We start from the raw sequence: 14,198 nt of genomic DNA, 5'->3' as shown, positions 1-14,198 counted from the left end.
ACGTTGGGGGACTCCTGCAATGCACTGGGATGTTCAAAACTTGCAACCGGCAAACTTCACTTTCAGTGGCTGTTTAGAGTTTCAGCTCCTTGTGTCTACCGCAAATAGCAGCACTGCGGTTCCTGGCTGTCGAGATGGACTTTCCTTGCTTCTGGGGTCCCGCACTCTGTTGAGGGGGCTTAGGTTTGGTCAGTCCTGCTTCCTTGGAGTCCGGAAGGGAGAAAAACCTCTCTCATTTTCAAGGTACTGTGGGTATGGGGTATTTTATCCTGTTGCCATTTGGGTACTTCGTTTCTTTGGTAGTGTGATGTAACCTTGCACTAAATTGACCTCAACTTACCTGCATTGGCCTTACAGCTTGTGCTTTCCAAAAGGCGTCTCCTCTTGAGTTGCCGTGATTTCTCTTTTGAACACGGACTATTTAAGAACATATTTCCAAGAAGACAAGCATCAGAACTTTGACATTACACATTGACTTTGGCTGTCCTGGCTCCCTGAAAGCCTCCTTCTGTACCTATTGGCTTTGGCAGTGCTTGTTCCCTTACAGGTTTTAAATGTTGAACACTTTAATGCTGGGATAATAGACTGCGTGTATCCCTTTGGGAGAATCTAACTGTTCTTATAACCTATCAGTCTGTTCTGATATAACCCTAATCTTTCCTTCCTTAAAAGTTCAGTATTGCAAAGGTGATACTTCATAAATGCTATGCGGACCTCAAATGACATCACCTCCGGGTGCTGGTACATGTATAACATACGAATTAGTTAATCACCTGCTTTATTGTTCACAGTTTGAACGGAATCCTGACTTGGGATTAATGTTACAGCTAATTACTGCTTTTTAAAGAATGCTTTAAATATCTTTGTGTATAAATATTTATTATATAACTTTAAGTGTGTAAGTGTATTGGATAGTTGTATTCACTGGTTTCATTGCACAGCTCTACAGCCCACATTAACCCTTTTAAGATAAGCCTGGCTGCCCAGTCACAATAGCAACGTGTGTAGTACAGGCCTATATTAAAAGGTGGGTTACCTAATACCAAGACACAAGTCTTGTGTAGTCCCACACCAGTTGGACTGCCCTAATTCTTACCCAACAATGATCCTCTGCATACTGTGGCACTTTCTCAGAGACAGAAGGTATGTGAGAAATTTGTGTGTATGTGTCTTTTAATGAGGTATATCTTCATTAGCGTGACTTGTTTTCGACATGTTTCAACATCTGTTAAAAACCTGCCGAGCCACTTTTAGGCACGCTTAAAGACACCTGTTTTTCTTTATCGCCTTGCACTAAACGCGGTTGCAGAAGCACAGCCGCCTTTTGGGTGCATGGCTGGTAGGCTGTGATGTGTTTTCCGCTGGCGTGCAGCCTTTTTACAACGGCCCTGTAGAAGTGCGGCTCAGTGTTTTGTGCTTATGTTTGTGTCTCTGTCGCCAGACATTTTCCCCATAGCAGCGCGCTGCACCTGCCTTTCAGGGCTTGGATTGACACGTGGGAGCCAGAAGGTTCCCTTGAAATGTCTTCATTAACACAGAGCCGTGGTTGCCTTGGCCCTCTCGGTCCGAGTCAAAAAGGTGCCAGTAGCGGTTTTTGATTCGTTCATCATTGTATATACCGCCCACCTTTTGGGGAGCCCTTCCTTCAGGCTTTTTCGCCTAGTTAACTTAAAAGACGTACAACTTCCTCTAGGTGATCTCGGGGAAGGCAGTGGTTACACACTCTGACTATCCTTGCACAGATATTTTCTGTTGCGGCAGGGACAGAATTTAAAGGGAGTTTTCTCAATGGAGAATAAGATTTTAAAGGCAGTTCGACAAATGCAGCATATTTAAGTAGTGGAGGTGTGCATTCTCTGATAGGTAACGTAATCAGTCCCCCCCACTCTACCTACTGCTAGGCCGAAGCCTGATGTAGGCCGAAGCCAGTCGCCAGCTCGCCCGTTAGATTCGGCAGCCATAATCGAGATGTCTGTTGAACGGCGACCGTCGAAATAAGTTAATAAAAGTAAATAACTCCGACTCCTTGAAACACGTCCGACCACAATGGCAGAAATAAATAATCTGAGGGACCTCGACACGCGTGTAATCATGCATACAGAAGTCACACTAGAGATAACATTACAAACATACCCAGTGGACGTCCCTTTTCAAACATCGGAAATATGCGCAATACTCCACGCCTACCACTAGATATCGGCCTATGCATAGATGTGATTCTAAGCAGATCCACAAGCCTCAGAAATATGTCCTATAGCAGTGTTGTGTGATAATTTACATGCATTTATTCATTTTCCATGTGTTATCCTGGGCCTATAATAAATAGTATATTTTAATAACTAACTGTCCATGTATAATTCTTCATGTTTCACTGTGTGGACCCAACGCCACTCACCTCTCCTAATACCAAGTCTTGACCATTCAACATGTTGCCTTGAATGGTGTGGCTTCAGCTCCAAGAAGTAATCCCTATTCTCCAACAGAGGTGGGCTCCTAAACATCTGTCCACCAGGCCAGAGTTTAGAAATCCATTCTAAAAACAACTGTGTGTTAGAAGAACGATAAATTCTCCTCTCTCTTCCAAACCCAAGGCTAAGCAGGGGTAAGATATTTATTTATTTTGCATTTTTAAAGCGCTGACACCCCCCGCAGGCATCGAGGCGCTGTTACAGGAATTGAGTGTTTTTTAGTTGCTTAATAGTTTCTTTTGTCTTGTCTTTTGTCTTTTGTCTGTAGTTGCGTATTTATAACACGCTTAAATACCCAGAGGTTTCTAAGCGCGGCCCTGGGGATCGAAAATGTGTTGCTTCGTGTCGTCTTGCTTCCAAGACAAGCACGTTGCTGCCGAGCTATCCTCCTGGGACAGATACTTGACCCAAGTTCCACAACCAAAGTTAAGTAAGAGGGATATAGGATACAAAGAGCCTTGCACCCAATGTTATCATATGGCGGACAGGAGGGCAGAACAGGTATGCTTACTTACCACCCTGACTACAATTTTCCCAGGGGTCAATATGGATAGTCTGGGAGTTGCTGTGGGTTCGTCCTTCCGTCCTTTGTTCGGGTGAGATGTGCCCAGGGGGTCGCAGGGTCCAGTGCTCTACTGGTTAGGTGCAACTGCAAGATGCATGCCCAGCCGATGAATAATTGCAGACTTTCGCGATGCAGAACTCTTCAGGACATTTTACGGGATGGAATAAGTTGAGTTCTAGAGACGATCAACCTTTGCAGGAGACGACAGACGTTCCTGTCACAGCCAAAGAAGCAGCACCAGGGAAGTTTCTTTTGATAGGAAGCTGAACATTCGGGAGAAGGTGACTTATATCTCCAAAGCCACCAGCCACCAAAGTTATGGGCTTGAACGTGGAACGGCGATTATTCGGGCGAGCTAGCCCACGAGAGAGCTGGTCAGTCCACCGGCAGTCCAGGGAGACTTTTAAAGGCTCTAGGGGCATACAACCGCGAAAAGCCATCTAGACTTCTTGGTCCCACTAGTCCAAGGGTCGAAGCATTGACAAGGGTCCTTGAAGTTCATGTAGAGGAGCAAGGCTTCACCTGGCCGGTCACTGGAGGGGATGCAGAAGTCGTCCTTGGGTTGAGAACAGATTGATCTTCTTCGAAGAATTCTTAGCTCCAATGTAGATCTCTAGAATGGCTGCAGGAGGAGTCCTCTTATCCAAAACTGGAGCTGAAAACAAGTCCAAGCACACCAATAGAAAGGATCTGCACCAATCAAACAGCCAGTAGTTGTCCAATCAGGGACAACTACTGGTTTCACATTTGCTCCAGCTGCAAACTTTCTGGCACCATGGATGTGGACTGGGACTAGACAGTCCCAGCCCTTTTCCTGGGACCCCTACACACAGAGCCTCACTAGCAGGCAAAGAAGCAGCTTATCCCAAGTAAGTGCATGACCTTATAAAGGATTTCCTGACCTGTGAAGGCAGGAAGAAGGCCAAACTACAATATGGCCAAAGGAAAGGCAAAAGTCTCGTGGACTGGGACTTTTATGGTGGGTATTTTAAAAAGGCACTAGACACGTTTAGTAGCCATATACGCTAAATGTGAATGCGCACACAAAAAATAATGCTAAATCGGAATAAATTTTACTGCTGCCACCAGCTTGTCTTTAGGTACCTATAAAAGTAACCAAAAAACCCATGTGTAAATATTAGGGAGATACAAATATATCCCTATTGCATTGCACCGTAAGGTGCCTTATTACCCAAATTGGCCGAATAAAAATGGTTGTGTAAACCAATTGACCTAATTTGGGTAATTCGATTTAATCGAAACCCAAAACACAGAATAAGAGGAGCGATTTTTGTGTGTGCTTTTTTGGATCATTCTGTCACATTATGTGCGATGCCAAATCATGAAGATGGCCATCAGGTATGGAGCTAAGGGATCCTGCCTGATTGGCTTGGCAAGTATGACCCAAAGTGACTGTGATAGAGCACTAAAGTGACAAGCAGCTTAAATGTTTATAGGTAAACTGCTTTAATATTACAGAGGATTCCCAGCCTGATGATGGGGAATATTCATAAGCATGTGAATCCAGGAAAAATACAATGCTGGGGGAAAGGAACAACATGAAGGTCTAGCAAAACTCAGTCAAGGTAGGGTAGCAGAGTGGGGAGCCATAGTCTCAGGAGACGTGTGAGAGTAGTCTACAGCTACAGTGAGTCCACAGAGACCACGGCCAGTAATTCTAGTTAGACAGAAAAGTACAATAATATACAATGATTATTAGTCCTCAAAATACACACTAAGCAATGAAACATTCTGGTAAGTATTATCGCACAACTTCTATCAAATACATATATCAACCCACCAATAGGCTGTCAGGTAAAAACAAAGCATTTTACCTTAAAGACAGTTTAACAACAGTTTGCATCATCATAACGGTTAAAATGGAATTCTAAAATCTGGCCTGGTAGACAGATTAAAGAAGGCCACCCTAGTTATAGTAACAGGAATTCAGAGGTTAGCCAAACCCAATCAAGGTAAGTGTGGAGAGTGGTCAAGGCTTAGTCTCAGGAGAGGTGACAGAAGTACAGAATGCTCTGTTGAGTGTAGGCCCAAAAACACATTAGAAAACTGAAACAAGCAGGTAATACTATTATGCAATGCTCGTTATAAAACATATACAGCCACCTTAGGTTTGTAGAAATGCATACAATTGACTGACAGGAAGGCAAGTAATTATGCAATTAGGAAAACTAGTTCCTTTAGGAGAGTAGACAAAGTTAGAAGAGGTGCTTGTGGTGGTGAAAAACATTTGAGAAGTCTTCAAGGATTTACAGGTAAAATACTTTTTCTATCTCTTAGAACAGATTTTAAGACAAACATTTAAAAAGCAAAAGAATGGAATAAACAAATGTTTATTCTAAGGTTTATTATAGGGAGACCGGGGTGGCTGTAAATATTTTGTTTACTCAGCACCCTTGCTCCGATTTTCCAAAATGACTGGGCAGGTTGACTGGGAGTCGCTGGAGGTTGGTTTACCCGCCGTTGGATCCAGTAGAAGAGGCCCAAGAGCTGCAGTTGCAAGGAAGATTCTGGTGGGGTCCAGGAGCTGAGTGCAAAACTTTCCGATGAAGAAATGCAACAGGAACCGGTGCAAGCCTCTTCAGGACACTACCAGACACAGGGGAATGGTTTCAACATCAGTCACCGCACACAGACAACCGCAGGTGTCTCCCTAGTCGTGAACGAAGATAAACTTCCAGGACAGGATCCCTTGATGCTGGGAGCTGGCCATGTAGGAAGGTGACTTGTAGGACTAGCTGGTGACCACTGAAGCTCTGGGCGAAAACACAGAACAGCAACGCTTCTGGTGTGGTAGCGCAATTCATAGCTGCTCAGTCAACCGGGTGGTCCAGGGAAGATTCCAAAGGCTCAAAGATGCAGGAACACGAGAAGACATTGAGACTGGTTGGTCCCACCAGTCCAAGTGTCAAAGCACTGACAAGGGCCTTCTCAGAACAGGTAGTCAGCAGGGCTTCACTGGGACAGTTGCAGGAAAGGTCAACAAGGGTCAGGAGTTGTCCACGGGTCTTCAGTCAACCACACAGATAAAGAGCATACTTTGCTCCATTGCTGATCTACTGGAATGGCTGCAGGATGCCGCCTCTTATCCTAAATTCAGGCGAGTGATCAAACTCAGCCCTTCAATAGCAAGAATCTGCACTGCTCACTCAGCCAGCAGTGGTGGTTCAATCAGGGACCACTATATGTTTTACTCATGTATGCACATCAGACATACTGGCACCAGTTTGTGGATTGGGACCAGACAGTCCCAAACCACTTCCTGGGACCACACACAAATGGCATGCACTAGCCCACAAAAGCAGCAGCCTTTCTTGGCAAATGCATGACCATATTAGGGATTTCCTGGCCTGAGAAGGCAGGAAGAAGGCCACAAAACAATTTGGCCTAAGGACAAGCAAATCATCTTGTGGCATGTGCCATGGGCATTTTAGGACACTAGCCACGTTTAGTAGCCAGGCGCGGTATAGGCGAATGCGCACACTAAAATAAATGCAAACATGGTAAAAATGTAATTGCTGCCACCAGCTAGTCCTTAGGTACATTAAAATATAACCAAAAATACCCACTGTAAAGTTTAGGGTGATACAAACGTATCCCCATACAGTGCATTGTAAGATGGTGTGTGCACTCCCCGTGCAGTGCATTGTAAGATGCTGTGTGCACTGTAAGAAAAGTTACCAAAACAGGTAAAAAGTCCAAGACAAAAGGGAAACAGTTTCCCAGTACTGACAGCCTTAAAGACTAGTCAGGTTCCCCATGACAAATGAGCAAACAGCCAGGGAAGCGAAGCTGAATTCTTCACTTCTTTGTAAAATGTCAGGACAGGTCAAAAAACAAAATGTTTCATGGTCCATAGAATATGGAGGGAAAGTTGCCTAAAAAGAGAATTCTTTCCTAATACTAAGCAATACTTTGGTAAAGTAAGTGAAGAGGTACAAAAACAGTTCATTCAAAAAACAGTAATCATAATTAAATAATCAGATAAAAAAGAAATATAGGTAAAACACTTATGACCAATCCTGGAATTAAAACCCTAACTCTTAAGTCCAGCACTGAGACAAAGGGGTTTAGTGCCCTAGAGCCACCAGTTCAACAAGATATAATGTTCTTGGAGTTTTACTGTTAGATGGAGCAATGTCAGTGGTTCTGATTATGTGTCCCAAAGTTTAGAAAAAGTTCAGGCAAGTTTATCATCCAGTTCCAACACATTAGAGAAGTCACAGGGTATCTTTGACAGACCACAACGATCTAAATCAGGCAAGAGAGATGTTGCCTGGGCTTTACACCCATAGAACCCTGGGGAGCAGAGGGGGAGCTGAAACGGGTATGTTAACTTACTCCCTTTACTATTTCCACAGAGACCACTTTAGAGTTTTCGCAATAAGTTGGACCCATTTACTTCTGTGCTTTGCCCAGTTGAGGGGGGTCCAGCGGTCGCAGGTGCAGAGATAGTTTTTCAGACGCAGGATTTACTTTTGGTCAGTTGCAGTACCTATATTACGGTTTCAGTGACTGGCCAGCTGGTCACCCATGACATGAAGAACAAATTCATTACCTCTTGGTAATGTTCTTTCTGATGGACGCTCCTCCCACCTATTCCTAATCTATGATAGACTCCAAAAGCAGTGCAACAAACCTGGAGGAGCAAGGACGCCACATAAACCAGAAAACTCAAAATGGACAGCCCTGCTGAAACGAGTGTCCTGACAGACAGAATCCAAGCAGTAATCCTTACCAAACGTGTGCAAGAAAGCTGACATGCTGCTTAGCAAATATCCAGAACAGGCACTTTGCGCTGCAGAGCCGAGGTGACGGCCAACCCTCTGCTGGAGTGAGCCCAGAGTCCCTCAGGAACCTCCTTGCCAGCCTAATCATAGCATTACACAATGCAGAGGGTGATCTATCAAGAGAGACAGGGTGTGTTTCATAACAGCCCTACCTGCTCGGGCACCTGCATAACTGTTAGGCAAGATTGTATGCAGTACCCTTTGGGTGCACTACAATAACCCTGACCTCCTGGCAATAGGGACCCAACTTTTGCTATAAGTCTGAACTACACAGTTTGGTTGTGTGGCTGAGCAGCCAGGCTTATCTCAAGAGGGGTCAATGTCAGCAGTAATGTGACACAGAGTTTCACAGTACAGTTATTCAAATAAACACTTACACTCAAGGTTTCTGGATAAAACTATTATTACTTTATTTCATAGTCAATTGTATAAGCCTTCTTCAGAATGGAGCAATATATATAACACTTATAATAAACTTCAAAACACACTGTTTCTCTAAATCAGATGATACCCATGGGGGATGGCACACAGACACTTCCCACACCCTCAGGTGACTTAAATAGCCAGGACACGGTGGACATTGATTTAGCACTGGTACGTTTAGAGCAATACTGGGTTTGGGGCAAAAGAGAGAAGAGAGGATTAAAACAAAGGTGAACAAATAATTCACAAACTGGTAAGTACTTTTGAAACCTTCCAATGCAGAGTAAATTAACCATTTCCTGAGGGAAAGGCTAAAGCACAAAGAGGTAATGAAGAGTCTCTCAGGGAGCTAGGACAGCCAAGGTTACTTGCACAATGTCTAGGGGAGCTGAAGATCTTATTTGCAGGTAGGTAAGCAGTCTTGCATAATGTTTTTAGAAAAGTTTCTAGAAAAAGGAACACTTGAAGGGCCACAAGCTGGGAGGCTTATGAGGGGCAAAGCTATACCAACTCTGCAAGGTAACCAAGACAAGTCTCAACTGAGAGCAAACAAGGCTACACAACAAGAGGTAAGTTCTTAGACTTTACAGTACCTCTGGTTAGAAGAAATGGTTCCAGCTGGCTTCTGCTCCTGTACAGCTGTGCAGATCCTGTTGTTCCAGAGTCTCAGTCATGGGGACAAGAGGGAGGACATCTGGGGACTCCTGCTCTGCAATGGGAAGGTTGCAGCAGCAATGGGCAAACTTCGATTCAGCGGTTCTTTAGGGTTTCATTCCTCGCGTCTGACAGCAAATAGCAACACCACGTTTCTATGATACCACTCTGGACTTTCCTTGCATCTGGGGTCCAGCACTCTATTGAGGTGGCTCAGGCTTGGTCAGTCCTGCTTCAGTGAAGTCTGGAGGATCTTCCTGGCACTCAGGTCCGACTTAAACGCAATGCACACAATCTGGTGTTCCTATCCCTGGCACTTCGGTTCCAGCAGCAGTGGAAGTACAGCCAGCTCCGAGAGGATGTCCAGGTGACTTACTTTGCAGTTGATTGGTCCCACTAGCTCAAGGGGTCAAGTCGTCCTTGCAGGGCTTCTCTAGTCGGGGCAAATTCGGAGTTTCAGCACAGCAGCAGGGCTTCACCGGGCAAACCAACGGTTCCAGGAGTTGCAGGAGGCGTCTCTTCCAAGTTCTTCTTCGGATTCCTTCATCCAGTGGTCGACTCTGTCTTCCAAGCCAAAAAGCCTCACCTTTTATGCAGGTTTCTCCCATTCATTCCAGCATAGCTGTCAAACACACAGCAGGGTGGCTGTCCTCCAAGGACAGCCAGCCAGCCGATCACCTTTGGGAGCATTCCTGTAACCAAGGGGATTAAGCACAGGGAGATTCGGGCACCTGCCTCACTTCCTGTCCCTGCCAGACATATTGGAGCCAGAGTCGGGCTTCAGTTGTGAATCCCACCAAAGACAAAATGAACAAAGGGACCAAACCTAGTTTGGCGCGCAGAGTAAATCTCACGAAGGACTTTTCCAACAAGAAATGTTGAAAAAAGAAGACCGGGGCTATTTTGACAAAAGGGGCACCCGTGGGTGCCTTACTGCAGCTGCGAACCCAGCCCGCGGTAAAAACACACAATGGTAGTAAAATGTATAGCACTGCCACCAGCCATTAATTGTAGAACGGGGATAATAAAAATGTTACATGAGAAACTAGATAAAGGGGATACTAAGTAACCCCTCCAGCACCCTATTGTAAGATAGTGTGTGCTGGGTCTAGAAAGTTACAAAATGTAAAGTCAATTTCACTTCACTGCTCTTGGAAACAGTGCTGTGTGACCCAATGTAAAGATGCCTATGGAGTTTGTCAGACTCCAAAGTAAAAAAAAAAGAAAACAGAAAAATACATGAGTGGGAAAAAGGTCTCACTCCCTCCAGGTTAGAAATTAAAAGTCCTAAAGTCCAGCAAAAGAGCTGGGGGTCTCTAAGGTAGAAGGGAATTAGCGCATTGCTGAGGTTTCTCCCAGACAACGTTCCAGCAAAGACAGGCAATCTTTGGCTGGTTGCAAAGGAGCAGGCACTGCATGCCTTCTGTTGGGACAGTAAGGATTAAAATGCAAAGGCAGGTGTCCTTCAAGTACCAAGGATGCACTTGGAGCGGAGACAGCTGGTCAGAAGAGAGCTGGTCAGTCCACTGGGTAGTCCAGGAACTCTTCTGAAGGCACAGCAGGCACAGATCAGAGGTCGAGACTGGTTGTTCCCACAGGTCCATGGGTCGAAGCCCCAATGAGGGCCTTCTTGAGATCAGGACAGAGGAGGGAGTGCTGGGTCTAGGAATATGAAAATACTAGTAAAGTCAATTTCACTTTACTTCCTCTGGGAAACAGTAGTTTATCCCAGAGAAGGGATTAAAAGCTTGAAAAGGTTTCCCTGTGCCACTGCACTGAGGGTGCTGTGTGACACAAATTAAAAGATGATGCCTACGAAGTTGTCCAAAACTCCATAACCAAAAGAAATTAAGAAAACAGAATAAAAATGTCAAAGTTCCAAAGTTTAGCAAAAGAGCTGGAGGGCTCTAAGGTGGAAGGAATTGGCGCATTTATGAGAATTCTCCCTAGCAGCCAGCGACTGGCCAAACATTCTACCAAGCAACAGACACTTGAAGCTTGGCTAGGGAAAGGGCTTTCTAAATGTGGCAATTCCGGACCCAAGAGGGCAGGAAGAAGGCCAAAGAAAATACATGGCCAAAGGACAGGCAAACATCTTGTGGCCTGGCCATATTAGAGTATATGGTACTCTTTCAAGGCATTATGCGGTAAAATGCAAGAGTGTACGAGTATAAAGTCAACATCACGATAAAAACAATTACCCACAGGCACCAGCCCATCCTGGACACATTGGGCCTATTAGGTCTGTGGCGGTAAGACAACAACGGTGCCGGTAGTGCTACAGGCGCCGTTGTTACCATGCCGCCACATTACGAGTTCTGCTCGCGGATGCCGCTCTGCATGCCTGGTCAGACCAGGTATAAAGTCCTTCCCTGCATCTATAACCTGCCTTGCCTTGGGCAGGTCCACCTGGGCATAGGAATATTTTCTAAAGACACTGTATGAAACAAGAATTGGCAGCTGCTTCCTTCCTTTGTAGGAAACCTACTTACAAAATATTATGCATTGTGTCTCGGACTAAAGCACTAACCACCACACTGAGCTTATCAGAGGACTTTGAAAACAACTCCTCCAAAGCAGCAGAATGTGTATTACTTACTATTAACACTTGAATATTTACAATAAAGCACATTTAATATGTTTAGTTGCTGAGGACTGGTGCCGGGTTATGATTTAATAAAGACTGATAACCTTTGTTAACCCCTCTCCCCCACCTTTAGGTCCCTGTAACAATATATACATAGGACTTTATTATTTCTAGTGTGGTGTGGGACCCTATTAAAAATCTCCAAGTGTGAAAACATAAAAAGTGTTGGTTACCTCCTAACTAGAAGGGAGACAGAATTTCCAACCGTTTTGCGCAAAACAGAGGGGCTGGAAATTCCAGGAGCGACCCGCGGTAAAAAGTATAAGCTAATGTTTACTGGCAATCTTCATACCTCAGCGATGGAGCACAACTTCAAAATACTACACTGCTGACACTTACCTCCCCAGAGACTTTGCAAGATGTTCCTGAGAGACCCCACCCCCCAATGTCCCAGACTTTCTGGCCAGGCTGGTTCATGGTTCTACATGTGGTGGTCCTGCCCAAAGGTAAAGGATTACTTGTCTGAAGTCCTGAGCTGGATCAAAGACACAGAGGAAATAACCCCCGACCTGGAACATCTACAAGTACTCTTGGGCGTCCCGGTCGAGGACAGTAATGAGCTATGATTCCCAAAACATATTGAAGCCATGCTGAGAGCGGGCAGGGTGCCCTTAGCCCAAAAATGGAAGGGCGACTCTTTACTTTCCAAAAATGACTGGTTGGACAAACTCTGGGACAAATTCACGTATGAAAAACTGTCGGCTGTGGTGAATGACTGTGTTGAGCGGTTTCATGTCTATTGGGGAATTTGTATCATAAAAAGGGGTAGTGACAGACCTAAACTCTGGCCCCTAACATGCTGCTCGCTATGGAGAGAAAGGGTGAGTCTTAGACCAAGCCAACCTTTTTAGGGGAAGTAATGAGGTAAACAATGAACTGGTGCCGCCACTGATTTTTGTTCTCCTGTTTTATGTAACAAACCTATTATTCTGACTGGTAGAATGGTAATTGTGTGCAACTCTGAGGGGGCAGAGGGAGAGAAGGGGGCATTTGTTCAAGGAATTTTGACAAGTTGTGTGCCTTAATCCTGTGAATTGTATTTCCTAAAGAAATGCTAATAAACATCGAAACTTAGTGTGTTTCTAAGTATGTATATTTACCCATGATACTTGCTTACTTGTGGTATACTAGTTTGATGCATTTGTGCTGACGTAGAAGTGCATTTTTGTACGACCTTGTATGGACAATCTATTTGACACGCTTGTGTATGTAATTTTACACGACACCAAAAACCGGATCTCCTTACTGCTCAGCCTTGTTATCAAGTGAGAGTTTGGATAGATTTTTGTGGAAACTGCTTTAAGTCTACTAAGGTTGGCTTCTCAGAACCGTATTTCCCAATACTTCAACTGTCACCCACAGCACGGTCTTATAAATTAAGTGATCACAAGCGCAGGGACCCACAACAATGGCTGCAGATGTTAAACACACTTAGATACTGCACTACGAGGACAATAGGATGCAGTACTTTACATGAACTTTCTGGCATGGTCATATACGGTAAGCTTCACTCACCAGCCGAATCTTCCCACATTCTCTCGATACACACAATGTGGGGTTGAAGGTTGACCTCTGCAGGTTCCACATAGACATAGTCCCCCACATGATACATGCTGTTCCTGAAGCTGCAATCCTGGCGGTAGGTGCGATGTAATCCAGACTGTCCCGAGACTCCCGCAGGGTCTTCAGTCCTTTCAGCTTCTTGTTCAAAAGGGAATAAACAAAAAATTCAAATGCTGAATAAAATCGCATTCTTGGGATCCACCTCGTCTAAATTCAACAGGAAGACACACAAGTTGAACCCTGGGCAATTTCTTTCGAATTAAGGAATAGTTGTTTTTAAATTCTATGTAATCTGGAAAGAACCCTCTGTTTTGCTAAGCATGCTCTAAATACACTAATGAGAAAGTCATAATGGCCTAAGTATTGGAAGCTGCAAAGTGAAAAAAGTTACATAAAAAAGATCTGTGTCTTCGATCACATTCACGTCCAACCTTTTGCTGCGTTCCATTACAGCGCACCTGTGTAAAAGCTAATTAGCTATGATGTAAGAATTGGCTTATGCTGATTCTTGCTGCTTGTTGAGATGGATTTCTAGAATCTGGCCTGGTGAATCGATTTTAGGAGGCCACCCTGGTTATAGTGAACAAGGGAATTCTGAGAGGTTACCCAAAACCCAATCAAGGTAAGCGTGAAGACCAGTCAAGTTTATTCTCAGGAGTGTGTGAGTGGGGTCGGGAGTTCACACAGTGAAGCACACAATAATTCAATTACAAAAGACAGGAATGTCTAAAATGACTGCATTTTTTCTAGGCCCGAACCACACAAAAAAATGAAAAAAGCAGGTGATACTTCACACAACACTCAATAATATACATATATACAGTCACCATAAGTGATTGCAATGCCCTCTTCATCGGTACCTCTCAAAGAAACCTTGCTAAACTCCAGATTGCCCAGAACAATGCCTAAAGTGCGGCAACAGGCATTTTACGCAGAGAACACATCTCATTGGCTAGGAGAGAGGCACACTGGCTACCCATCAAAGAAAGGGTGGTCTTCAAAACCCTTGCCCTAACACAAATGTCTTCACGGACTCGCACCCCCCTATCTCGAACAAAGGATCCACAAAC

At 44.6% G+C, this 14,198-nt stretch overlaps 1 protein-coding gene across 10 annotated transcripts in view; it reads right to left on the bottom strand.

Moving 5' to 3' along the window:
- The window catches only part of PBRM1 (polybromo 1), a 1,258,882-nt gene that overhangs the window by 709,507 nt on the left and 535,177 nt on the right, over positions 1–14,198 (bottom strand). For 7 of the 10 annotated variants that reach the window (XM_069643172.1, XM_069643175.1, XM_069643176.1 and 4 more), the window contains one exon: positions 13,081–13,266. In XM_069643172.1, the coding sequence (XP_069499273.1) occupies positions 13,081–13,266 (186 nt within the window). The remainder of the gene's footprint in view (positions 1–13,080; positions 13,267–14,198) is intronic. The other 3 variants (XM_069643173.1, XM_069643180.1, XM_069643182.1) reach the window with 1 other exon arrangement.

The sequence above is a fragment of the Ambystoma mexicanum genome, chromosome 2p (assembly GCF_040938575.1).
Source record: "Ambystoma mexicanum isolate Mex_15411 chromosome 2p, UKY_AmexF1_1, whole genome shotgun sequence".
Taxonomy (NCBI): Eukaryota; Metazoa; Chordata; class Amphibia; order Caudata; family Ambystomatidae; genus Ambystoma; species Ambystoma mexicanum.
Note: the sequence above shows the minus strand (reverse complement) of the source record. Positions and strands in the feature narration are given on the sequence as shown.